Raw genomic sequence first — 26,137 nt, 5'->3', positions numbered from 1 at the left:
GCCTATTTTTACAAAAACGTCTGCTACGGAGCCATAACGTGAGGTACAAGGTATTGGAGCCTTTTATACATTGTTGTGTTTCTTTAGAAATAAACAATGGACAAATAGAGTCTTTCAACGCTTCAGATGTTAAGTTATTTGCTGTCAAAGTGACGTCAAAATGAATGGCAGTCAGTGGAATGCTAACGGGAGGTGATCTCTTTGTAGCATCAAAATGGCGCCATAGGAGGTTTGAGTTCTGAAGCGAAGCTTACACCCTTGGATAGGACCTACGGATAGGACCTGTACAAATGGGGTTACGTTACCTTGCGTAAGCATGGACGCCTGGCCGGGTCTTGGTGTATGATTCGTAATATCTCCTCCGGGCGCAGGTCGCTGCATTCCTGGCAAATCAGAATTGGATACAAGTTATTTTATCCAATCTGATTGGTTCTCGACACCTGTCATTCAACTTTACGCTACTCGCGCAGGTGATACCGTCACCCCGCCAAAACCTTGCAAGCAGAGAAATCACACAGTGACACAGATCACTTTCGTAGAGAAATTCTGTCATTAATTTACAAAAAAACCCTCTCACAAGACGTTCGCTGGAATAAAAAAAGAGAATAAAAGATTTCGGAGTGGACAAACCCGATTTACAAATCCAGCAGCAGACTGAGGCCAGTGACCGAGGGCGAAGCTACACCGGAGCTACAAACGGAGTTGGCTGGCTGAATGTGATGTTAGCAATGCCTTTTTTTTTTTTTTTACTTTCCCTGTCTTTTATTTCAAAGTGTCGGTAATGAGGTTTTGTAGACAACAACGGGGGTAAGAGTCAGCGGAAACCTCTCTCTGAAAAATGCAAATGTCATGAAAGTAGTCGCAGACATCTTGATAGCATGAAGGTAAAAGTAACATTTTTTGGCAGAGTAAGCATTGTCTAACAACTAGATGAAGGCTACAGAATTGCCTAATAAGTCTTTAATAAGTCTTTAAGTCTTTAATACATTTTCAATAAGTCTTTAAAAAGTATTAATAAGTATTTAATAAGTGTATAATAAGTATTTAATAAGTATAATACATCTTTAATAAGTCTTTATTAAGTCAATAAGTCTTTAATAAGTCTTTACATCTTTAATACGTCTTTAATAAGTCTTTAATAAGTCTTTAAGTCTTTCATAAGTCTTTAAGTCTTTTAGTCTTTGATGAGTTTTGATGAGTATTGTATATACTCTACAATGGATTTAAACTTTTTAATGAAGTGTTGTTTACACCTTTTAAATATGTTCCTAATCTTTTTAAGGCAAATGTCTCATGTATACAGTAATTCACAACCTTATAAATTTCTTGATTTCTCACATACTTTCATTATATTACTACTACTTTAGACGTCTCTATAGAATGTAATATAATTTGTCTCTCTGGCGAAAAAGACAATCTGTTTCCATTGTGCATACATCACATATCGCATTGTGGTCATAATTCATTCCCATTCATCTTGGCTGAGCATCATATATCCCTTCAACACAGAGATTTACAAGTCCATCATATTATACTTATTATACTTATTATTCATATTTGTATCTATAAACACACAGCAAATTAAGGAACTGAACATTTCTTTCTTTATGTGCTCAAAACAAACATATGCAACAAAAACACAGCATATACACCTTCAAACATTATATCGCCAGTAGTTAATCCAACACCAAACTAAGACTTAGTTCATTGTAGTACCGCAACCATCAACAATCCTTTTGGTCTTTTCAGTCTTTCTGTTTGCCATCAGTATTTTTCTAGGACTCAGCCTGGACTAACGCTCCCCCATCTCCCTCCATCTCACAGCTGTTTGGTGCATTTTCTTCCTCATCAGCAACCTCTGTAACATCTCCCTGTTTCTCTTCTTGGCTTTCCATCGTCCCGTTCTCAGAAGACTCTCCCCCGTCCTTCGGTGATTCCTCTCCTTTGTCTTTTTCCTCTCCCTCATTACCAGCCTTGTCTTTCTCCTCCTTTTCTTTGTCCTTCCTCTCTTTCTCTATTTTGGAGAGTCTGTGGCAGAGGGACTGGACATATGTAAACACACACATGGGGTCCGGGTTTTTGCCCATCATGATCATGTCACCCACTTCCAGCAGAGGGCAGCAGTCGGCCAGGGACCTGCCAGGGAGTAAGGTAACAGGGACAGAGGAAAGGAAAGGAAAGAAAAGGCGAGAGATGAGATAAGACAACGCAGCGACATAGTAACTACTGTACGTATCCAGAGAGAGAGAGAGAGTCCTGACCTTCTCACTGTTTGGATATGGTCATTTTAAATGTGCAAAACAGGAATCAACGGAGCAACATTGTCAATGTAGTGAGTAAAATATTTGGTGAGCAGACTTTTATCCAGAAAATTGCACTTAAAGCAAAATTCAACATAGCCAATTCAAACTATCTCTCTGAGAAATTTGACGTCCTTTCCTCTAGTCAGATACCGTTTTGAGGAAATAATTGCAAGGGGTTCAAGTTTTCATTTATTCCATGTACAAAAAGCACTCCTAAACCTACAATAGCTTAATTTTGGCCACTTGGGGGAAGTGGAAACAAGTTATGAACACAACATTGTTGTACCATCACATTTTAAGTTAAAATGACAAACGTGTCCAACAACATCCAGCTGTCATGAGCAACATTATCATTCATTTGGAGTTGTGTTTTTGGCCACCCGTTAAGTCCAATATTTACTCTCCTTTTAGCTCTGTTTTTTTTTTTTTTTTTATCTCTACCAACCCCTGAGGGAAATATCTAGCTCTCTAACTGCTAAATGCTCCACTGTGTTCACCAGCTGCTAACTGTGTCTGTCTGATTTTTGTTGCTAAGCAGGCAGTAACAATAAACTTGCAGCCGAACAGCTAAACAATGAGCTGAAACTCACTATAAAGCTCTGTAAAGCCTTGAAGAGCTGCCGATTCAGGTGATAATTCTCTGTAGGTTTATCATTACGAGCAACCCCTTTCACATTTTACATTGTTTTAACATTGTCATTTCATATAGCTTATTGTTCCAAAATATTGATTATAACTGCTTTAATTCTAATACAATAAAAACTGCTAAAACTGAACAGAGAGATGAAAATAAGGGGAGAGAATCAAATATTCCATACTCTGCAGTCTGGAAGGCCAGAGTGAAGTTTTTCTCCCTTTCATTTGAATTCAGGGAGCTGTAGTCAAAAGCATCAGGAAAGAAACGATGGATCAGAGCACAGAATGCCAGCCCATCACACCAGGATGAGGAGAAGTTTTCTATGTTGACACCCTAAAAGGTCAAAGGACATGAAGATAGACACACCAAGGCTTATTTATATTATTTTGTAAGTTCTCTAGTCCCAAATCGAGATGAAAATTCTTTAAATTTGGTGATTAAGATTATGGGTTGAACTCACCTCATAGTTGCGAGTCTTGTTGCGACACCACTGAAGCATCTTCTGTTTGATTGAAGCTCCTGTAGCCACAGCCGTAGATGACCTCTGAATTTTGAAGTTGCGGGGTGTTGGTGTCCTAAAAAGATGTCACAATATTGCAGATTTTCTAATGAAACCCTGCTGTCACTTATATGAGGTACTGGGTATCGTACAATGACTTACTCTGGTGCACCTTGTTGGAACTTGGCAATGATGTCGTTTTTAGCAGCTGCTCTAATAGAGCGTGCAGAGGGTCTTGGTCGGGAGAGAGAAGAAGAGGGAGGACCACTCTTTCTTTTGGGTTTCCCTTGCTTTTCTACCTCCTTAAGCTTGTGTTTGTCTTTGGTTTCAACATTCACTTCCTCAACTTGTTTTTTCTTCTCTGCCCCTTTTGCTACTTTTTCATTCACGTCTTTTTCTGCTCCTTTTGCCTTTTCATCTGTTTTGCTCTTCTTTTTCTCTTTGATTTTGTCCATAATCTCCTTGCCATCTCTCCCAGTCTCACAACTCTTTACCTCTTCCACCTGCCCACCTTTCTTGTCTTCCTTCCTCTCTCCCTCCCCATCTTTTTCTCCACTTGTCGGTTTAGGATCCTTCACGTCGACATCAGTGGAGGCTTTGTCTTTGCTGTGTCTAGCTTCTTCAGCGTCACTGTCAACATGTTTTAATGGAGGAGTCTGGGGCTTGTCTGTATCTCCAGCACTTTCCTCCCCTTCTCCACCCTGCACTGGTACTGAATCCTCCTCCCCCTTCTCCCCAACTTCCATTACCCCCTGACCTTCCACTGTCTCCCCTGCTGGAAGCTCTCTCCCTGGGTCTTTACTCTCCTCGAGCTCTGGCTCATCTGTCTGCAGGACAAGCAAAAAATAGAGCATTAAATCCATCTGATAAAAGTTACATTGCGTTTTTGTGCATCTGCGTTGTCTGCACACATTTCTGTAGATATGTGCAATTCACACTTGCACATCTACTTCTAAACTGTACATCTGTTGACAAATATGCCTTGACCTTTTCATCTTTTAGAGTGACTTGTACATCACTTTCAAATGTAATCAAATTGAGCTTGTTCCACGTGACTTACTTTGATGGTGTGTGGATATTGGCTTGTAATGTGGAATTATTCCAATTTCCAATATAATCATTCTCCCTTGGCCACAGCTGTTTCTGGTTAAAGTTATTGGCCAAATGGCATACTAAAACATTTGTTTATTTATTAGGATGATATATCTCACATCTGCTTATAAACTCTACATCACCTGTTCACTCATCAATGTGTCACATGCAAATCATTCAAAATGACCCTGACTGGGGCAGCTGTGGCCCAGGTGGTAGAGTGGTCGTCCACCAATCAGAAGGTTGGTGGTTCTATTCCTGGCCCTGCAGTACCATGTCGAAGTGTCCTTGGGGCAAGACACTTAATCCCAATTGCTCCCGATGTTGCGCCAATGGTGTGTAAATAAATGTGAATGTTAATCTGATGAGCAGCCTCGGCCACCAGCGTATAAATGTGCCTGAATGTACACTTGTACAATGTAAAAGCACTTTCAAAAGTTGTTAAGACTAGAAAAGCGCTATATAAATACAGTCCATTTTATGGCAGAAGTACATTCTGTTGCTCACCAAGACCACGACCTCTGCTACACTTCATTTATTTATAATAAACATGTTTATTAGTCTGGGAGCTAATTGAAGAGTTTAATTAGTGGTGTGCAAACAACTACAGAAAGGTTTCACTGAAGCATGTTTGAGATATTTACTATTCCCACACAATGCTGACAATAAATTATCTAAAACGTTAAGTATCAATGTCAATTAAAGGGCATACATTGTGCATACAAACAAGTGCATTCGGTTGTTATCCTGTTCCAGTTTCACTGCAGAGATACATTTAGGTTTCTGTTTAATTGAATTCAAAAATAAAAAAGAAGATTTTTAATAAATCTGGTGACAATCTTGTTTGAATTATTGAGAACATAACATCTTTTTGAAAGGTAACCTTATGTAATATGTGCTAAAATTAGTGTCCACACTTTATTATAAGGATAATGTGGTCCTCAAGCCAAAGCGCATAATGTAATCTGAGACCTGAAGCTCTACTCTGGGACTTGTTGAGTATTTCACTTATTTGAATACAACTGAGAGGTTGAACTCTCCGATGGAACATTTGCCTTTTGTAGTTTTTTAATCCCAACCGAACCGAAAATTCAGGTCAACTTAATCCCAAAGAGAACTTTTAAAATCCACAACTAATCAACAAGCAAAACCTCGTGTTGTGTTACCATTTGAGGGTCATTCAATCTTTTTTGAAACTTCACTCAAATCTTCAGTGATTTCAGATCTCATCAAAACAACATGTGGCATACAGACTTTTCATTTTTGAAATCAATATGATCATATTTGAAATACTGTATATCTGGTTACATGTCACTGCAGGAAGTGTCACACCAGGACAGGCCTTGCACCGGTGACTCATCAGAGGGAATAGGAGACTCCACGTGTGTGTTTGCATTATACTTTGCATAACTTGTGTGTGTCTCTGTGTGTCCTGCTGTCCTAACACAACACCTGCCATGGTCACAAATACATTCACTGCCTAATCCTGGTACGGACCATAAAACAATTTGAAAAGTTTCACGCAGCAATTTAATATAACATGCAAAAAAAGACGCCACAGACCTGGTTGCTGTTGTTGTTGTTGTTGGTGTCAGTCTGGCTGGTCGTCTCTGTAGACCCAGATGTCATCTGGCTGGGCGATTCTCCGTCCATGATGTCCGGAAATGTCTGTTTATCCACTGGATCACAGGTCAAATCAGACTTTCTTTTCAACTAACGTACCAGGACTCTAAAATGATCACTTCTATCTTTCTTAGAACGTTTTCATTCAGTCAGAGGTGAATCCTCTTCACAGGAAGCCTGCTCAATGTCTCACTCTCTCCTTTCACTACTCTGCTTTGCTTCCCCTGTCTCCCTTTTTCTCCCAGTCTCTGTCAGCACTGCCCCTGTGTTCGGGATGTGTGTGTTGGTTTGTGGATATCCGCCTTCACCCCCTTCACCAGACACCCCCACCTTCTGCTTTGTGAGGATGCCTATGCTTCTTTATCTGACCTTTTGAACAACATGGGGTCCCGAAATAGTCACAGTGACATAGGCGCAGTCCAACGGGCCAGACAGCTGCGTCTGCTGTGGAAACCGTGGCTGTACACACACATATAATGCACACGTTGGTGCATGCATGCAGTCCTTTGAACATGCTCACAGACGCACAATCTACCACTTTCTTTTCGCTCTTAATATAAGATGTTGATTTGGATATGTGCACCTATTTGCTTTATTGCCTAGAGTTAGATGAGCACATCGATACCACTCTCATTTGTGATACTTTGTACGGTAACGGGGAAACAACTAGCTTAACTCTGTCCAGGTAACAAAATCCACCTACCTCTGAAGCTCCCTAATTGATAAGTTATATCTAGTTTGTTGAATCTGTTACAATTTTTTTTATTTTTGGCCAGTACGTAACCCCACATTGTTGTTTTCCGAATAAACAAACAAGATATAAAGTGTTAATTAGTGAGCTTTAGAGCTGCTGATTGGCAAATTTTACCTTTTAACCAACTGTCTCTCGGCTGTAGCTTCATACAATTAACAGACAAACAGAGAAGCAGTGGCAGCAAAAACTGTCCTGTCCTGTTAGTAGTGTCCTGTACACTGTCCTGTGACTCCCATGACTGTCCCGGGACAGGACACACTAACAGGACAGGACAGTTTTTGTTGCCACTGCTACTGGACAAACAAGACATCAATCTTCTCATCTCACTCTCAGCAAGAAAACAACAAAAAGTAATGCCCAAAATGTGAAAGACCAATTTGAGGAACTTTTACATTAAATCTGAATGAGATTTCCAATGAACACCCATCTCCCTCTGTCTGCCTTGCTTTCAGTGGAGCTTTAATACTGTAAATCAGCTTCAAGTTAGTCAGTCAATATAACTTTACAAGCTCTCAAACTCCAGATGATATTACACATATTAATCTGTTCTCCAATTTTACTCTCCCTGTCCACCAATCTAGCTTTTAGACAAATGGTTTTCGTTTATATTTCTTTTTGTCCTCCCACTTGCAAATTATATCATAAAATGTTCAAATGGCATATACATATGAAGTTCATACATGCAGTTAAATCAGACTACTTTCGACTTGGCAACCTGGCGGAACAGTGTATCTACTCATTCAACACAAAACAGATGGTTTTAAAAATAAATGTCTATCTTTATTCCCACTCTCTCTGTCATTATCTTCTCTTACCCCCCACATCCTTCATCTCCTCCTCCTCCCTTCTCCCTAAGTGTTGTGGGCTATAAATATGTCAACGCTTTCTTGCGTACTATCCCACTCCCTCCTGATCATGGCCTAATCACTAAAGCACAACTATGTATCTGTTGCTCTTTGTATGTTTGGAAAACAAGAGGACTTGATACTATCATATAGGGAAAACAAAGAGAGAGAGATTTCCATGTAGGTGCTTATTAAGAAAATTGTAATGGATGACGAAACAATGAGTGTGTTGTTTTGTTACTGTGTGTGTGTGTGTGTGTGTGTGTGTGTGTGTGTGTGTGTGTGTGTGTATCTGTTGCTCTTTGTATGTTTGGAAAACAAGAGGACTTGATACTATCAAATAGGGAAAACAAAGAGAGAGAGATTTCCATGTAGGCGCTTATTAAGAAAATTGTAATGGATGACGAAACAATGAGTCTGTTGTTTCGTTACTGTGTGTGTGTGTGTGTGTGTGTGTGTGTGTGTGTGTGTGTGTGTGTGTGTGTGTGTGTGTGTGTGTGTGTCCATGTGTCCATGGGTTGAGTCAAATGATAATGTTAAACCTGCTGTGTGATTACCAGTTGTTTATTTTTTTGCTGTTCAGGGATCACCTCAAATTATTGTCTTTAATTTGAGTAAAGTGCCTCATGCAAGTCATATTCTCCTCACTTATCTGAGTGTGTGTGTGTGTGTGTGTGTGTGTGTGTGTGTGTGTGTGTGTGTGTGTGTGTGTGTGTGTGTGTGTGTGTGTCTCGCTTTATAATGTGTTGAGGTGAACCACTCTTCCTGTTGTCTTCAACTTCTTGGCCTAGATGTGCAGCATCCTGGTATGAGGTAATTGTTTTTCACTTTCTCACATCAGAGCACACAGTTTAAAACTTTTGTAGACAGGTCAATCAAAGATTAAAAAAAAAGAAAAACAGAACAAAACATCAGCTCAATTTGTTGTCAATGTTTTTATTATGAATCATTTATACTGGTTGACCGATATGGTTTTTCAACAGCCAATGCCGATGCTTAGAGAGCATTTTGTTTTCTTTCCATCTGATAAACTACAACACCAATTTAATATAACAAATGAGACACACTTAAATGAAAATTTATTTAAACTGTTATTGTCTCTCTCTGTCTTTAGTTGTAGGTTAGATTTTTTTTAAAAAGCAGTAAATGTTGCGTTGACTGTCCTTAAAAGGCTTCAAAATTACACTTGCTTACGTTCCCGCAAATCAGATACATGTTTTACTCGTTGGGAGTAGGAATGGTAGCTGGGGGCCCATATAACATTTTTCGAGCCCTGTAAGCTAGTTTAGCTGGTTGAAGGCTTGCTCATGTAACACTGACGTCTGAATGTACAATGGCGAGTGCTTAGTGCGTTCTACACATAGCCTGGCCAAGGCTGCCTGCAGACATTTTTGTTATTTAGCTGATGATCTTAAAATGGCATTAATTGGTCTATCACTAATCATTAATACTTATGAAGTCATGCACAGTGACATGCTGATCACAAGGCTGCAGGAAGATACAACTGTTCAACCCTGACAGGATTTGAACAGAAAACCTTCAGTCACATTAGCGTAATAATGCTATTTAAGAAAAAGAAAAAATGAATAAAAAATTCAACATAACACTCCACCCGTTCGAAAAGGGATGTCAACATCTGTAAAATGAAATAATTTAATCACATTTTACATTCTATTTAATGTGTAGATCGTATATTTGTAAAATCTCAATCTGCAAAGTAACCTGTAACTAACAGCTGTAAAATCAATGTAGTGGAGTAAAAAGTACAATACGTCCCTCTGAAATGAAGTGGAGTAAAAGTCTAAAGTGGCATAAAATAGAAGTCAAGTGCATCAAATCTGTACTTAAGGCTACTGTGTTTGAGTAAAAGCACTTAGTTACTTTTATTCATCATTACATTTCATTATCAATCATGTTTTAATGTTAATATTAGATGCAAAACTAACAACTGTCACTTCCATTATGCAATGTTATTAATTGGTCACACGGTGGCGCCAACACACTAGACAGCCGAAATCTGTTCACATACTGAATTCAATAATGTTTCTTTACATAACTCCATAACTTAGTTATTTAATGTTGTTTTTACATGTATATTGCTTATCAGTCTTAGAAAATGGTGGCACAGCTGCAGCCTATTAATTAATATAGATCCAATCTCAAGACCGTTTATGAGATAGGTAGGCTAATTGATATATCCATCACAAAGTTGATTGAATTTAGTTATATATAACTTTAATTAATTGTAAGACCATTCAGAATGTAAACAAATTATAATAAATGTTTGCAGCAGCTGTGGGGAATGAAGGGGCATTTGGACCTGGAGGAAGCGTGCAGAGACCAGAGATGTACAGAAGTCCAGGCAGGCTCTCTGCTGCACCCCGCCCATTGAGTCAGCAGCCACTGCAGCATGGATACTCCCCGCCTGGTCTTAACATCTTAAGGGACAAACAATATGTGGATGGTATACACAATGGGATCACTGTAGGATGCCATAACATCACGTAAGTGTACATCCTGCCATGAAAAGATATCAGAAAGCTATTCACTGAAAATAGATCAGAAGCTCTCTTCTGTGTGATTCTAGCCCGACCCTTACTTACAGCTTATTACAGTCATGTACAGTTCAGTGTGAGCAGTAACAGCCCACAGCATGACCATTGAGCTGTGCAGACACTGCACCACGTAGCAATGACACTATTATCTGCTGCACAAAGTGAGCAAATAGTGTGAGTGTTTGTGCATTGATTTTTACCCATCTAGGTCCTTCAAACACTTTTAATCAAGTGAAGTGTAAGTGTTTGTATTGCTGAGTCTCACCATCAGTGCCTGAATTGGACTAAAAAATGTGCCATTACTCTAATTCAGCAGTTGCATGACATGATCATCACATGTGTCTTGGATATATTTATATTCATGTATATCTTGTAGGGGTGACCCTGTCAACTATTATCAACTTTTTTTTTTACACTCACTAAATCAGAAAATACTGTCATCAGCCATAATAAATATATCTGTACCAAGTTTTTAGGAGTAATATATTACATAAATCAGGCTATGAATGATATGAATAAACCCCTTCTGTAAAAACCTTTAGAATATAGATAGGATGTAAGTGCTACTGAAGTGAAGATGTTTGGCTCAAAGTATGAGACAAATCTAATTTAGAGAAAATAGCCTCTAGGAGAAATTGCAGGCACAAATAGACAAAGTGTAGGAAAATGAAAACCAAATGTGTATTTTGGATGTTTTTTTTCCACTAGTCAAAAAAAGACATAATGCAGAAGCAAAATAGTCCACAACCTCAAAATTGAAAAACAATATTTTTGCCTGTTGTATCTTCCCAGGCTGAAAACCAGCACTTTAACTTTACAGACAGTTTCAGGTAAAACCCAATGTACTAAAGTACAGAATATGTGTCACTACCCTGCATGGTTTACACACTCTTTGTAAATGTATTTTTCTGGGGTTGAAATGGGTTTCCCTTGAACTTTTAAAAAATTAACCCGGTTGTCATCCCAGGTGCGTGTTTAACCCCGTCAGATTGATTTCTTCATAGTCTGCTAGTGGAGTTTGCATGTTCTCCTTGTGGTATAGCGTGGGGTTTCTCTCACACTCCAAATGCAGGTTAGGTTAATCATTGAATTTGACTCTAAATTTCCCATTCTGTAGGTGTGAATGTCAGCGTGCCATGTCTCAGCTGGGATCGGCTCCAGCAACCTTGTTAACTTACATCCATTATCTGTACAATTATCTAGGATAAGTGGTTACAGATAATGTGTGGATAGTATTAGATCAAATTTAGAACTGTGTCTTAAATGTAATTTTTTCCAAAGAAGAAGTAGTGAATGAGAGACGGAGGAAGAGAATCTATTTTGGCATGGAACGTGATGAGAGATGATGACATCTGACCATTAGCTGTCCTTGTACTTGCTGGTGTTTGCACTTTCACTCACACGCACACACACACACACACACACACACACACACACACACACACACGCACGCACACACACACACAAAAAAACACACACACACACACACACACACACACACACACACACACACACACACACACACACACACACCCTTAGTCAACCCTCTCATCTAACTCTCCGCCATAAAGCAAATAAGTGTATTCCCCAAAATGTCTAACTATAAGCTGATATTTTGCCTTAGTATTCCATATTCTCAAATATTAGGCCTGCAGAGGAAACCTGTACACACTGCACAGAGATGGGTGATTACATTACGTAATTACATACACGCGTAATCACTCACGTTCACTATTAAAGTCACAGTGTCTACACAGCTCCACCATATTCAGATGAAAGGAAAACAATCTCCACTCAAGGGCCACTTACTGCTTATTCTGGAGCCGTTTATTCTGCACTGCTTATTCTTTCACACATGTTGCACAATGTCGCACCACTACCACTTGCTCAAGGAACTGTGGATCATCAAACTTTCCATGAGTCTACACACTTTTCAGACACGCAAAAGCCAGCCATGTTGGTTTGAAAGTTAAGCTTGACGGGGCATGTGTGGTTCAATGTAAGAATATGTCAGCCAGTGCAAGAGCACGGCTTTATGTGTTTGTTTTGTATAGTTTTAAGAGGGTAATGGAAGTAAATGATGTCAGCATTATCCTTTAAACTGTAGTGAGTCTGCAGTGTGATTAGATAGAAGTCATGAGAAGTCAAGACCTTTGCTGATCTTCTGTAGAGTTTGTATCTCCAGGCTCTATTTACACATACAGTACAAACACAGAGACATGTAGGGGGTTGATGCCTGTGGTAACCTTAGGCAATTGATTTTAGGAAGTGGGTACAATCTTGTTTGCGTGTCTCTGCGTGTCTCTGCGTGTGTGCGTGCGTGCGTGCGTGCGTGCGTGAGTGCGTAAAAATATCTGTGTCTTGTGATCAGGTTTTGAAACTGTTAAAACATACATTTGGTCTCATGAGTGGTGTCGTATTTAATCATAAGACTTCCAACATGGAATTACATCTCTGCGTGACCCCCTCCCTCCCCCCCACCCCCCAATCAAAGCAAAGGAAATTATATAAAATCAACCATTATATCTTATCATCCAACAGCATGATAATCAATAACAGTCTAGTAGATAATAGTAAAATAATAGTCTTAGTGGAGTCTACCTCAGTGGTCTTTCATGACTCCTTTGGTAAGGACACACCAGTGGACGTTAAATCAGACTGTAGCTTGATAACATAGCAGAACTGCTGATATTGATCTTTTGTCTTTTATGATTTGTTCTGTTGATGCTGGTCCTGTTGTTTGTTGTTCATAGTGGCTGTAACTCTTTTTAAACCAGTCTGCAGGGGAAATTTTGCAGAATAATGGACACCATCTTGACCTGCTAGATAAACACTTCAGGTCCATAAATTCATGGACAAAGTACAGACTCAAAAACACCTTCTACTCCAGAGAACTAAACACAGCCAAACACTGACACCAACTACAATACTTGTGCAATATCTCAGCTATTTTCTTATATATATATATATATATATATATATATATATATATGTAGCTAGTTTTTATAGGTCAGAGAAAATGCAATTTATTTTATTTATAACATATATTTTAATCTTTCCTCTATTTTGAATAACTGTTAGGTATGTGTGAATACACTGTCAAGATTGCTTCTTAATTTTGTTATACAATGTTGTACAATGACAATAAAATAATTCTATTTTCTGATGCTCTGTACACAGACCCAGTGAAGAGTGTTTTCTGCAGCCACAAGCACCACACAGGGAGGGATTTTCTCTGCTGCACAGCAGAGAGGTTGATTGAGAAAGAAAAAAAATATTGGGGAGGGAGGGTACTGGTAAGGAAGAGGAAGGAAAAGCTTGCTTATATAAAGAAAGAGAGTAGAGCAAAAGCAGAGAGGTGTGGTCTGTGAGCACATTCGGGGACACCCACAGAAGGCTGAACTGTGAGTACTAGAGAGTAAGTTGGACAATAATACAACTTAACGCATTTTTTGTGGCTTCACAGGAGGTTACTTTGTTAAAAGGTCATGTTTGCACATTTTAATTGATTTCTTTTGTTGTTAAAATGGGAGTATTATGACCTGATGGCACCCTAACAAAGGTAAGTTCTTTCTGTTAGTTAACATCTGGATTTATGCAGAAGTCGATCTTTGTTGGAAGACCGCCTGAACTGAAGCAGCACATCTTTCTGCCTACATGTTTAAGCTCATGTCTTTTGTGCAACTTTAATTTTACATTAGTATTTTTTATTTTGTGTCATGCAGGTCTACTTCTTGTGTATGTGCGTGTGTGTGTATGTTCATGCAGGTGATAATAGATAGTTTTGGGGAATTGTCTGCCTGTGTGTTTGTGTGTGTTTGTAAGGGACCATGGCGGGTTTTGGGAAGAGCTTGAAGGTGCTACGCTGCCTCACCTTTGCTACGGGTCTGGTGGAGTGTCTGTGTTTTGCTGGAGCCGTGTTCGGATGGGCTTCACTTGTTTTTGTCCTGAAGACGGACGGCTACTTCAGCTCTCTGTGCGTCAACACCACAACGGTCAATGCAACGCAGGTCTTAGGTCAGTTTGATATCCTCATCTCCACTACTTTAAATTCTAAGCACCTGGATTTCTGAAATGAATTACATCTCTTTATGCAGGCCTCTCTGATCATCAATATTACCTGTTTAACCACACGTTGCCTAACCCTGGTTCTCCCTCTTTCTCTGTGTTTTGTGTCTACAGATTGCAGTGAACAGGATGAACAGTTCTCACTTATTTTCACCATTGCCTCCTTTATGAACAATTTCATGACGTTGCCTAATGGTTTCCTGTTTGACCGTTTTGGTACGACAGTGGCTCGTCTTTTTGGAATGTGAGTCAAACACCTTAATTACTTAAGAGTAAAAAGTCAATGGATTTAAAACATTTCCTATGTAATTCTTTTTATATCAAAACAGTGACTCTGTAGGGGAATAAAATGCCACAAGCTGGGAAGTTAAAGGGATAGTTTGTATTTTTTAAAGTGGGGTTGGGTGAGGTACATATTAGCGATAGTCAGTGGATGGCAAAAGTCGGCAGGTGGTCGGCAGGTCTCCAGTTTGGAGAAGCAGGCAGGAGTACGGAAATGAAAGCTAAGCAATGTAGCCTACCGCTGTGGACAGGGGCAGCAGCAAAAACGTATTTTAGCACCTAAACAAAGGCCCACCTTAAAAAATCAATATCGGTTTAAGTGTATTTAGAATATTTTCTCTGCTATACCTTGCTGCCAGACAGCCCTTTCCAACAGGAAACTGAAGCCGTTCTATCCATCTATGCTCTCTTTAAAGCTTTGACAAAAACTGCCTGATCGTTTAGTTTGTTTATTGTATTGTATTGTTTATTTTGTTTATTGGTGTTTATCGGTTAGATTGTGTGACTTTGGTGAATACAAACTAACCCTTTAAAACACCAAAGTGAAACTATTCTATATATATATTTTTAGGTGGGCTTTATAGGCTGTAATATGTTTTGCTGTGTGGCCCCGTCCACAGCATTACTTTGCTTAGCTTCTGTGTCTGTACTCCTGCCTGCATCTCCAAACTGGGGACGTGCCGACCGCTATCTACGGTAGGTAATAAACGTATGAGTACATTATACAACCACACTTCAAAAAATCTGAACTATCCCTTTAACTTCCCAGCTAGTGACCTTTTAGTCCCCTACAGCACTGTTTTGATGAGAAATCGCTTCAGATTTGTTTTGCCATCGCTATAAAAGGAATGAAATGACAATCATTGTTTAATAAAGACAAACAATAAGAGGTTTTTCATGATTATTAATCAACAAATGCAAGATGCAATAGGGAGTACTTTCTCCTAGTTGGTTGTACAGTAGGCCTATGTGTAACAATAAAAGATGTAATGGTTTAATCCAACAATAGTTTGACTGGATTACCTTTAGCAAAAATTCAATGCATCATCTTATTCTACATCATCAAATATCACATTCTGCCCATGATTTGAATTGATTTAAGGTATATTTGACTAATTTTGTTGCTTAAACAACAATATACTGCTTCAAAGGGTACTTTTTATTTCTTTATTCTTTGTGTGTCAACACTGTGCAAACAGTAGACAGGCATTTTATAGAAAAAGCACTTACATGTCATATTCATTTATTTTTAATCTGTTCATACTTTTGTATGTTTATACACTTCTTGTTCTAAAATATGAAGCTGAATTTGTAACCCGTGCATCCATCCATGAGATAAAACATAAATAAACAAGAAAGCTTGTTTACGATCAATTTTATCAGAGTTATATGATGCAGACTCTGCCTGTTGTGGCTAAGCTAATGCTACAGTGCACAGAAGTCTGTCTGCAGTCTGTTTCTGCTATTTCCGTCTGAGTGATTCCCTAATCTGTTTGCTTACAGACATACAGCTGTTTTTCTCACATGGAGATAGAGAGTGTCAGTCATGGAGAGGGGAGAAGAAAGATCTTGTTTGTATTTATGTGAAATGTTGATATGCATTTGGATATACTACAAACTCCTGTGAAGTAAAAGGGACATGTAGGACAGCTAGAAGCAAGAAAAATAGTGTCAGCAACAGACTATATAAATTGAGCTGCAGTGTACATACCAGAGCCTGACACTTAGCAATGCAGAATGTAAAGCAAGTGTTTTATGAGAAAGGGAGCAGTTAAGAAAACAAAGCAGTAAAGGGCAACGAAACTGGAAAGAGGAAAACGTGAGAGAATGATTAAGAAATAGAAAGGTCAAGGCTTTTAATCACCAAAGGATGAAGAATGTCAGAAAGAAATGTTGTTTTTAGTGCAGATGCTCAGACGCTGTGATGAAAAAGCCCTACCACCCCAGATATATCTAAATCCACAATAACAAACTAGTACCAAGAACATATGTTTCCACTAAAGTAGGGTGGAGGGAATATAAAAAGCCAAGGAATGCAAATATTTGAAGATGCAACATGTGAAGATGAGGGTAGAGCTTTTCCAGAAAAGGAAAATAAGGTCAGCCAAAAGCAAACAGTCAGCAAGTGTCAACTTGTGTTTATTGTGATTTTTAAGAAATTTGAGTCTCAAACATGACTCATGTTCTCATGCCTGTTAACTGTGAAGCTCCCACTAAGCCAATGAAATGGCATGATAATGCTTGTTTTCCCCAACAGATTTCTTTACACTTTGGGTACTTTGATGGTGGCCTTCTCGACTGCAGGTGAAAAAACATTTCTCCGTCTCTTTGTCGTGTGCTCTCTCAGTCTGAGGAACCTCATGAAAAGAAGTAAAATGTTACAGCTGCAGATGCTCATTTTCACCATTTATTTCTTTTCCCACCAGCTTTGTCCAACCTGCTGTTCCCAGCTCTCTCCTTCGTGGCAGTGGGCGGCATCCTGTTTCTAATAACCAACATGCAGGTACTGAAGCAGTTGTTCAGAATAAAAAGATGATTGTCAGTTTTTAATCTTAATTCATCTTTCATTTTCTCAATTATTTAATTGAAGAATATCAGAATATCTCAGGGTATAAGGTGACATACTGAAATTGCTTTTTTTTAATCCAACCCAGAGTCTGAAACCCCAAAATAATCAATTTATCATGATGCAAAACAGAGAAAAGCAGATCTTTAAAATGCACTGGGGAATTGAACCAGTTGTACCATTGTAGATTCATTTTGATAGACTAGTCGATTAATTCTTTTAGCTCTAATTAATTAAATTTAGCTCTAATTAATTAAATTATTCTTATTATTATTCTTCTGCCGATAAAACAGATGCTACAACCTAAACCGTACATGGGGGGGGGGGGGTGGGATGGGGGTGCCGTTTTCAGGACTGGTCTAAATCACTGCAAGGACCTTGGACAAAAAAAATTCAGCCACTTACACCACTAGGTGGCGCTATAGTAGAAAAAAACGTGTTTGGCATTATAACTCCCACACCGTACACCCATAGACAGTATATAATGGACCAATAGACCCCGTTGCTCTGGACGGAGACCAGTGAAGGCTATTAGAAGCACTTTTCCGGTGATCTCTTGCTTTACTGCGCAGCCTCCAACTGACAGAGACAACGTAAATGTGACGTGAGCAACATGTCTGAAAGTTGTAAGTCTTCTGGTAGCTGTGCCAAGAGAAATCTCAATCATTCCCAATCTTACAAAGACGGAGAGTGTAGGTATATGTAAGGAGATAACATAAGCACAGGCTAATTATTGCTAACTAAAATGCTAGTTAACATTAGTAATTAAAACTAAACAGCTAATGTAAGTCAAAACTGCCTGCGAGCTTCTCCTGTACTATACGGTAATTCCTCTACTGTGCGACAGATTGTGTCACTTGGTTATGACACAATCGTTAGCTTATTTTTACAAAAACGTCTGCTACGGAGCTATAACGTGAGGTACAAGGTAATGGAGCCTTTTATACATTGTCGTGTTTCTTTAGAAATAAACAATGGACAAATAGAGTCTTTAAACGCTTCAGATGTAAAGTTATTCGCAGTCAAGTGACGTAAAAAAAAAATGGCACGAACGGCTCATCCGATTTTTACGAAATTTTGAGTGTACCATCTGGGTCCAGTCCTGAGGCCACGCCTATATTGGTGTACTGATTTGTCAAAGTGGCCGTGGCCTATGGGACCCAGGTTTGGATTCACCACTTACACTTATGTCAGCAACTTAAAATTTACAGTGTAGATGGACAATGGTTCATGGACCTTACCTACCAGAAATTACACCATTAGGTGGCGCTATAATGATGTAAAACGTGTTTTTGCCTATAACTCCCACAGTCTCCATCGCAGATTAGAAATCCTGATATCCACGTGTTCCTTGAATCCATCTGAGTCTGATGATATAGGCCACGCCCATTTACGCTAAAACGTTTTTTTGCAATATCGCTCAATGCGCAAAACAAACTTTTTCTACTCCTCCTAGGCCGTGCGAGCTATTGGCACGAAACTTGGAACTTAGCATCTCCATATGGACCTGACCTAAAGTTATCAAAAGAATTTTGCTACATTACACCATTCGCAATTTACAAGCAAACTAATTTTCGTAGCTAGCCACAAAACACGGACGTTAGCATATCTCGGCCAAATCAATAGGTATCGGGGCAAAACTCGGTACTGTTGTTCGACATCCCACTCGGAGCCTCCCTACCAAATATGGTGAAAATTGGCTGTTAGGGGGCGCTATAATGAACGTAGAGGCCTTTTGGCAAATAAGTCAATGCATTTAAATGGGAATAATTTTCAATGGAAATATCTCTGCTGCAGTAAACGCTATCATCACAAAACATATTATTAGATTAGATTATTGTTCAACATGCCACTCTTCGGCTCTCCACCAGATTTGGTGATGATCGCCCTTTAGGGGGCGCTATGATTGAGGTCGAAGTGTTTTGGCCTTTTACGCAATGAAGAGGAAATTTGCATTTCACTACAGACTTTGGACCTCGCACTTGGTCAAATTTCCTGACTTTTGCCTTGCCGCCATCGTGCTTTGGGTTCTCCTTTCGCGGGCTCCGCTTCCGTGGGCTCTTAGCGTTGTCAGGGGCGACTTGCGTCAGGGGGGACTGGCGCCGGAAAGGCTTGGACCCCGTTCATAACTGCTTTGTTTTTTTACCTCCTGTAAAAAACAAAGTCTGTAAGCTTCTGTCTCAATTTAAAGTTTAATGATATATTTTCTTTCAGTTATTTCTGAATGCCTGCATGTTTGCTCTGTGACGGAGAAAGACACATCATCAAGATCTAACTATGAATAGTCCCATTTTTTCGAGGAAAGCTGAGACAGAGACAGAGGTTTGATGTTCGACAGTAGGTTGTTGGCTGCAGGGCTTTTCTCAGACTGAGCTCATGATTTTGTGGGAAAGAAAACCAAAGCCCCCTCAGGGAAACGGTCGTAAGCCATACCCTAATAGGCATTTCAACTAAGTTTGATATTCATCAATGTCGTATGTTCAGCGTGACAAGATTATAAGAAACCTTATTAAAAAGCAAATGTATCTTGTAATGAAAGGATGCACAGAGTTAATGCAGTAAATCTCAACAGTTAAGCTTCAAGACAGCCTCCCGGTGTATTTATTTAAAACGGTGCATACTTGTTGCTGAGAACACTGGCTATGTGAGGAATAAAACAGCAAGGTTGTGATTAAAACAGTTATGTGTGTTCATTTTAATCATAAGAAAATATGGAGAAGAGAGAATCAGAAAAGTTAGGTAACAAAGGAAGGTAAGAAGTAATGTTGACATGTGAGTGTTACAGTCAATGTGCTTGTTAGTAAAGGACTTTCAGAGAAAGTCTCAGGGTGTGTTCCGATTGCCGAGTATAGTTTCCTGCAAAGTAGACTGCACAATATTCAGCCATGTTGAGTAAGAGTCCAAACCGTTGGTAAATGAATGCTCAGTTCAAAGGGAACTAACAACAGACCAGGATGATGAAGTAGGGCGTACTGTTTATGAACACTGCGGAATGAAACAGCGTCTGTATAATTCTTAATCAATTTAAATTTCTCTCCTAAAGGTAGGAAACCTTTTTGGCTCACATCGCTCCACCATCATCACTCTCTATAACGGGGCCTTCGATTCTTCCTCAGCACTCTTCCTTGTCATCAAGGTGAAAAAACATTCACAAACTGCTCTCATGTGTGAAACATATTTATTACATCTCATGTTGTAACGGTGAGCTCCACCCCGTCTTATCTTCTCCTGCAGCTGTTACACGAGGCTGGCATCTCTCTCCGCTCCTCCTTCCTCTTTCTGTCCGCCTGCAGCTTCATTCACCTGCTCAGGACTTTCTTCCTGCTGCCCAGAGGCCACATACCCTACACCGTGCCTGACCACTACACATACGGGTACAAATCCCCAAGAAACCACACACATACGTCAACACCTCACATATGCTTCAGGGATACATCAAGTGAAAAAGGGCTCATTATTTCCTGATTTTCTGAATTTATTTTTTTGCAAATATTAGAAAAATATATTATAATAATGCAAAGACACAAGTTATAATTTGCTTTTAAAAATGCTACAGACTTGGCTTACTTGAGCTGAAGCTTGAAGTCTACAGTTCACAGCAAAAATCAGTGTGCTCTTACAGCAGTGTGAGAGAGCATAAACACGTAGCTTATCCTCATCCAACAAAACTGGTTCATGATCAATACATTCAGTTGCAAATGTTGAAAGGCAAACAAACAATTAATGGATTAAAGTGTCTTGCAAAACCACAAATTATTATTATTTTTATAATTATTTTCATACCATTGTGCCACATTGCTTGGAAAAAATCCTTCATATCCTGTTATGTGATTATAGCTGGTTATGTCTTGAAAACCTCATTTGAAAAAGTAAATAACTCCCACAATGCTATCAGTCTGTGTCTGACCCACTGTGACCTTTGACCTTTGTCAGGGTAACCTGTGGTAAATCAAATAGTCTGAGCTTAGAGCAGACAACAGCCAATGCTAACACACAGATGACGACAGAGGAAACGCCATTCAACAAGGAACCTGTGAAACAAGGTTTGTTGACTCTACAGTGGCACAGATAATGACATAGTAAGATATAACAGAAGAAAGTAATCATACATCCTATTTCTCTTCATCTTTGTTTCTTCCTCGTCTTCATCTATCTCTGTGGCCTCTCCTCATCTCTCTCAGAGAAGAGTTTCCGTGAGTGTGTGATGTCCAGGTTCTTTGTGTGGCACCTGGTTTGGTTGTCGGTCATGCAGCTCAGACATTACCTCTTTATCGGCACCCTCAACCCCATGCTGCAGCGGCTGACAGCGGGAGAGCCTTCACTGGGTAAACTCACATAAACACTACATCATGTCTTAGTAAAGATGGACGTTTGTGCAAACCTTCCTCATTAGGTCCATTAAGTTACCTGAATACTAACCGGTTAGCCTGTGCTTTAACTAAGAGGTTGTGACTAAAGTAATATAATATGAGCAAGAAGCTGCTCAGATAGAAAGTACTGTTATCTTTTATTCTGGTAGACTTGTTGAACTCTTTGTTGGAGTCTCATGTCTGTAACCATCTTGTCCTTGCCTGTGTGTCCCTGCAGTGAGCCAGTACACCAATGCCTTTGCTATAACGCAGCTGTGTGGCGTGCTGTGTGCTCCCTGGAACGGTCTCATCATGGACAGACACAAGGGCAAACCTCGGGCTGCAGGTGACATACTAATGCTCCTAATGACTAGTAATGAACCCAACAGGCCACACCCATGGCAGACCTACTGTGACTGTGTCCCGGGTGTGCTCTCAGGGGCCCAGCATGTCAGTGGGCTCTTGCATGTCTAAAGGGACAATAAATATTAATTGAAAATAGTCCCATTACTCTAAGGGATAAACAGAAGTCCAATTGCCATGACCACCAACCTCATGTTCCCTTTTATACAAAACAAAATTAAATACGAGAAAAACTTGATTGTTTCTAAGATTAGCTTTTTCATCGTCATTTTCGTTATTTTTTTAACTTTGGAGGATAAGGTGTGTGTTTTCATTTGTGTGTGTTTTGTAGGAGAGAGTGAACAGGAAGCAGACCTGCGGGCCTCGGGGCTTTCTCTCTTCCTGACGGCGTTGCAGTGTCTACTGTTCTCAGTTTGTGCTTCCACCCCGTACCTGTCGCTTCAGTACCTCACCTTCATCCTGCAGGTGCTCAACCGCTCCTTCCTCTACGGGGGCAACGCAGCCTTCGTCAGTGTGGCGTGAGTATCAAACACACACACGAATACAAACATGCACAAACAATTTTATTCTTATATCTTCTCATAACAACATTATATTGTTATATTTTATAAACATATGTTATAGTGTTTAGGGTGGGTTAAAGTGAAGTGTTAACCTTTACCTTTAAGCAATCAGAAAGTATTTAATGCTTAAGAATTGTGTGATTTCTATATTTCTACGCTGTGTGTGTGTGTGTGTGTGTGTGTGTTAGTTTTCCGTCGTGCCATTTTGGGAAGCTGTATGGGCTGGTCATGGCTCTGTCTGCAGTGTTTTCTCTGCTGCAGTATGCCTGCTTTGCTGTGGTGAAAGGCCCTCTGGATGGAGACCCTTTATATGTGAGTACACGACATATAGCTGATACAACTGTAAATCTTACTCTGGTCCTTCTCCTTCCTTTATCACCATCTTTATCTATGAACACTCCTCTCACTGCTTGCTCCTCTCTCCTTTCATGTGTGTGCAGGTAAACATCGCTCTGACGCTGATCAGCCTGCTCGCCTTCATCCATCCCCTCTCTGTCTTCCTGCACTGTCGAAGTCTCGCCTCCCAGCGAGCCATCAATGCCTCCTCCTAAAGTTGGTCAAATGAGAACCACACTTAAAATGTTCTTACAATCACCAGTGGTGCTACTAGAAGAGCTGCTACCTCTCTAGTTTGATTGATTAATAGTGCTCATAAGTTTTTTTATTTTCACTTAGGCATGGATCTTTTTACACTCTTCTACAATGTTAGAGTCAGCTGATGGTGCTTTTTGGAAACCCAGCTTTAGCAACAAGCTAATTAGCTATGTCTGTTTTTACAGTTAAAATTCCTTGTGCTGCTTTCCATATTTTTATGTTTCTTGTTTTTTCAAATCTTATGATTTAACATATGTTGTATTATTTTATCCATGGTTGGATTCAAAGTGCCAAAAGATAAGAAACTTTATTGTAAAAGCTGAAAATGTTACAGATAATGTTTATATTAGTGTTGGCCTCTTCAGGTTATCTCATATATTTCTTTTTTAAACCAGTATAGGACCAACAGTGTGTGGAAGGAAAAGGATGCATGTAGTATCAGAGTAAGGGACGATTGGCAGTCAGAATCACAAATGTCAGTGTCTGTGTTCTTTTAATTAGATCTTTCAGTGATGTGCACAGAACAAAAAGATAACTCAGGCAAACCCTCTGTTTGAACAAATATCCTGTTAACTGATCTCTGCACAGATCGCTTTACCATATGAGTCCATTCAGATACATGAAATAGAGCAGGGTAGTGCACTAGAGCAGGGGACACACCTCTGCCATCTGCTGGCCACTCAGGTAGCTACTGATATAACTACTCTGCCAAACATTAACCAACCGTTAAATTATCTCCTTTTATGTTTTGGTTGTATCCAACAAATTAAGTCTCAGCTGTTGTGTCTGTGTAGTTCAGGAGAAGAATTTAGTGTCATGGATTCAAAAAAAAGAGAAATGTGTCATTTTTCTTTTACCAGTAAGTTTACGTTTTAGCTTGATTTAGTGTATTTTGCTGAAATGCCAAGACTGAAGTGGTGGTAATGTTGAAATGTAACATTGAATATGCAAACTATTTATCTTGCTGCAACAAATGAAATGTATTTTGTGATATGAACTTTGGAAGTGTAGTGAAGAGAATTGTAACTTTTAAATCGTTAATTTTCCCCAAATGTTTCCGTTTTCAGCTATTGTGAGAAACATGATGCACTTGCAGGCAGCTGCCTATTTCAGATGGTGTAGAAAATACCATTTTAATCCAGTAATTGGACATTTAAAAAAAAGACTATAAATGAAATATAAATGGAACTGTATGTTGTACACCAAATAAATACATACAAATAAAAAGTGAACTGGATGTTTGATTGGACCCTGAATTCCCTGTTTTTTTTTGGGGGGGGGGGTTTCTCCCAGTGTTTAGTTTGCTGAGTCCATGCTTTCAGTTGATTAAGTTCATCGATTTTGTCCATCATAAGTCGACAATGTTCAGCAATGCAATGTTGAATCGTTGGAGAACTGATTCTATAAATGAAGTTCAAACTAATCAGAATTCACAGCAGCCACAGGGGACAGTCTGTTATCTCCAGTTATACTCTTGGCAGTCTGGGTAGGAGTTGCCATGATGTTCCTGATAGTGGTGGAGAGGCTTCACATGGGGCAGAATCATCTCTGGCAGGGTTTAAACCTGAAATAACAGGCACACAGCAACCCCCACAACAGCTTCTCTCAAGTTCCCTGTACACCTTCTGTGTGACAACGCAGTAAGCCCAGAAAAAAAGCCTGCTGCATTTTGTGTGTGTGTGTGTGTGTGTGTGTGTGTGTGTGTGTGTGTGTGTGTGTGTGAGTGTGCATGTGTGCAGGCAACTTGTGTATGGTGACAGGTTTCCCCCTTGCATCTGCGTCATATATGATGATCAAAACCTCAGTATCTTGGCGATTTAAAAATAAAGACTTGCATAAACAAATATATGACATAGATGGGAGCGAAGGTGGGAGGAGTGGCGGATACAAATAAGCAGGCTTGTTAATGAGGGTATTTGTGGTGTGGTGTTTTGCTTTCTTTAATCTGACTAAATCTGTCGGAGGGACTGAGGATGTCTTTATGACACATAGATTGGATAGGCTTACTCAAAATGTGCCAACTAACCAAAATGTCGGTTCTTTTTGATTGGAGCAACAGCAGAAAAACTGTAATGGCTTCACTCTATCAACCTTAATGTGCTGTTTTCCATCTGCTATGGGAAGCTGGTGGGAAAACAAATTACCGTTGATACTGAATGACTAAACAGGCTAGGTGAGCTTATTGATGCTCTGAGTTTTTGGTTGCAACTCAAAACAAAGCACAGTAAACAAGACTAACTGTAATTTCTAATAAGACAAAACAATGCAGTGAATAATGAATTACACTATATTTTCTTTATTTCTTAGTGACAGTGTATAGGAAAGATGGCAGAGAGATGGGGGATGACACGGAGCAAAGGGACGCAGGCCAGACTCAAACCCGGGCCGCTGCAAAGGACTCAGCCTACATGGGGTGCACGCTCTTAATGGGTGACATGCTGGCACATCCCAGTTACATAGTAAATATCGTAAACATATTCTTTGTAAATCTTTAGAATCATTCACCGAAAAAACCAAGCAGGCCTGCCTTGTTGCACAATCCAAATTTTTGTCAAAACTTGCCATTTCCAGCGTATTGCTTGCTAGCTCAGAGGTTGTTGTTGTTGTTGTTTCCAGTAGTGAAGGGATTTTGAAAACAGTAACACACAAATTGCAGAAGGGGAGGGGCAAAGCCTGACATCCGGCGCAGAGCCACATTCTGGATGTCAGGCTTTATCCTTCCTGGCAATGTATTTTCTTTGTGCCACCCAAAAGTAGTTAGATTAGCACCACCTGGACCAACTAGTAAATACTGCTTACACAGGAAAGTATCAGTAATAATAAGCCAATAACATAAGGCATTATATTCTAACACTCACAGAGGGCATTTTCTGCACAATGAATAGTTTTACTTTTGATACTATTACTTATGTATTTTTACTTAATACTGCAGGACTTTTACTTGTAATGGATTACTAGAATGTGGTATTGGCTACTTTTACTTTAGTAAAGGATCTAAATACTTCCACTGCTTTCAGTTAAGGTAAATCATAATGCTACAGCAT

General features: G+C 39.5%; 2 protein-coding genes across 9 annotated transcripts; one reads left to right on the top strand and one right to left on the bottom strand.

The window, feature by feature from the left end:
* Positions 1 to 1,581: 1,581 nt before the first annotated feature.
* Positions 1,582 to 6,489, bottom strand: smtnl1 (smoothelin-like 1). The gene is made up of 5 exons (XM_028588610.1): positions 6,095 to 6,489; positions 3,602 to 4,266; positions 3,401 to 3,515; positions 3,122 to 3,273; positions 1,582 to 2,136 (listed from the first exon to the last, which is right to left on the bottom strand). Exons 1-5 carry the CDS (start codon positions 6,182 to 6,184, stop codon positions 1,776 to 1,778), a joined length of 1,383 nt encoding a protein of 460 aa, XP_028444411.1. The 5' UTR covers positions 6,185 to 6,489; the 3' UTR covers positions 1,582 to 1,775.
* Positions 6,490 to 10,144: 3,655 nt separating this feature from the next.
* On the top strand, positions 10,145 to 24,342 carry slc43a3b (solute carrier family 43 member 3b). 8 transcript variants are annotated; one of them, XM_028588607.1, is made up of 14 exons: positions 10,145 to 10,257; positions 13,489 to 13,870; positions 14,134 to 14,325; positions 14,491 to 14,620; positions 16,916 to 16,962; positions 17,085 to 17,161; positions 20,268 to 20,360; positions 20,459 to 20,598; positions 21,158 to 21,267; positions 21,406 to 21,549; positions 21,812 to 21,919; positions 22,268 to 22,454; positions 22,688 to 22,811; positions 22,940 to 24,342. In XM_028588607.1, the coding sequence occupies exons 3-14, from the start codon at positions 14,139 to 14,141 to the stop codon at positions 23,048 to 23,050; spliced, it is 1,458 nt and encodes a 485-aa protein (XP_028444408.1). In that variant the 5' UTR covers positions 10,145 to 10,257; positions 13,489 to 13,870; positions 14,134 to 14,138; the 3' UTR covers positions 23,051 to 24,342. The 8 variants fall into 8 exon arrangements, with proteins under 8 accessions (XP_028444408.1, XP_028444410.1, XP_028444409.1 ...); XM_028588609.1 differs by having other exon boundaries at positions 10,146 to 10,257; positions 13,489 to 13,712; XM_028588608.1 differs by having other exon boundaries at positions 10,146 to 10,257; positions 13,489 to 13,712; positions 14,034 to 14,325.
* Positions 24,343 to 26,137: the final 1,795 nt, after the last annotated feature.

Source organism: Perca flavescens, chromosome 10 (assembly GCF_004354835.1).
Source record: "Perca flavescens isolate YP-PL-M2 chromosome 10, PFLA_1.0, whole genome shotgun sequence".
Classification (NCBI taxonomy): domain Eukaryota; kingdom Metazoa; phylum Chordata; class Actinopteri; order Perciformes; family Percidae; genus Perca; species Perca flavescens.
Note: the sequence above shows the minus strand (reverse complement) of the source record. Positions and strands in the feature narration are given on the sequence as shown.

Coding starts and splice junctions, on each gene's coding strand:
- smtnl1 (XM_028588610.1), bottom strand. CDS start 6,184: ATGGACGGAGAATCGCCCAGCCAGATGACATCTGGGTCTACAGAGACG. Junction 4,267..6,094: donor ACAACAACAACAGCAACCAG/GTCTGTGGCGTC, acceptor CTTGTCCTGCAG/ACAGATGAGCCAGAGCTCGA. Junction 3,274..3,400: donor ACAAGACTCGCAACTATGAG/GTGAGTTCAACC, acceptor TTGACCTTTTAG/GGTGTCAACATAGAAAACTT.
- slc43a3b (XM_028588607.1), top strand. CDS start 14,139: ATGGCGGGTTTTGGGAAGAGCTTGAAGGTGCTACGCTGCCTCACCTTT. Junction 16,963..17,084: donor GGTGGCCTTCTCGACTGCAG/GTGAAAAAACAT, acceptor TTTTCCCACCAG/CTTTGTCCAACCTGCTGTTC. Junction 21,268..21,405: donor CAAGGAACCTGTGAAACAAG/GTTTGTTGACTC, acceptor CATCTCTCTCAG/AGAAGAGTTTCCGTGAGTGT.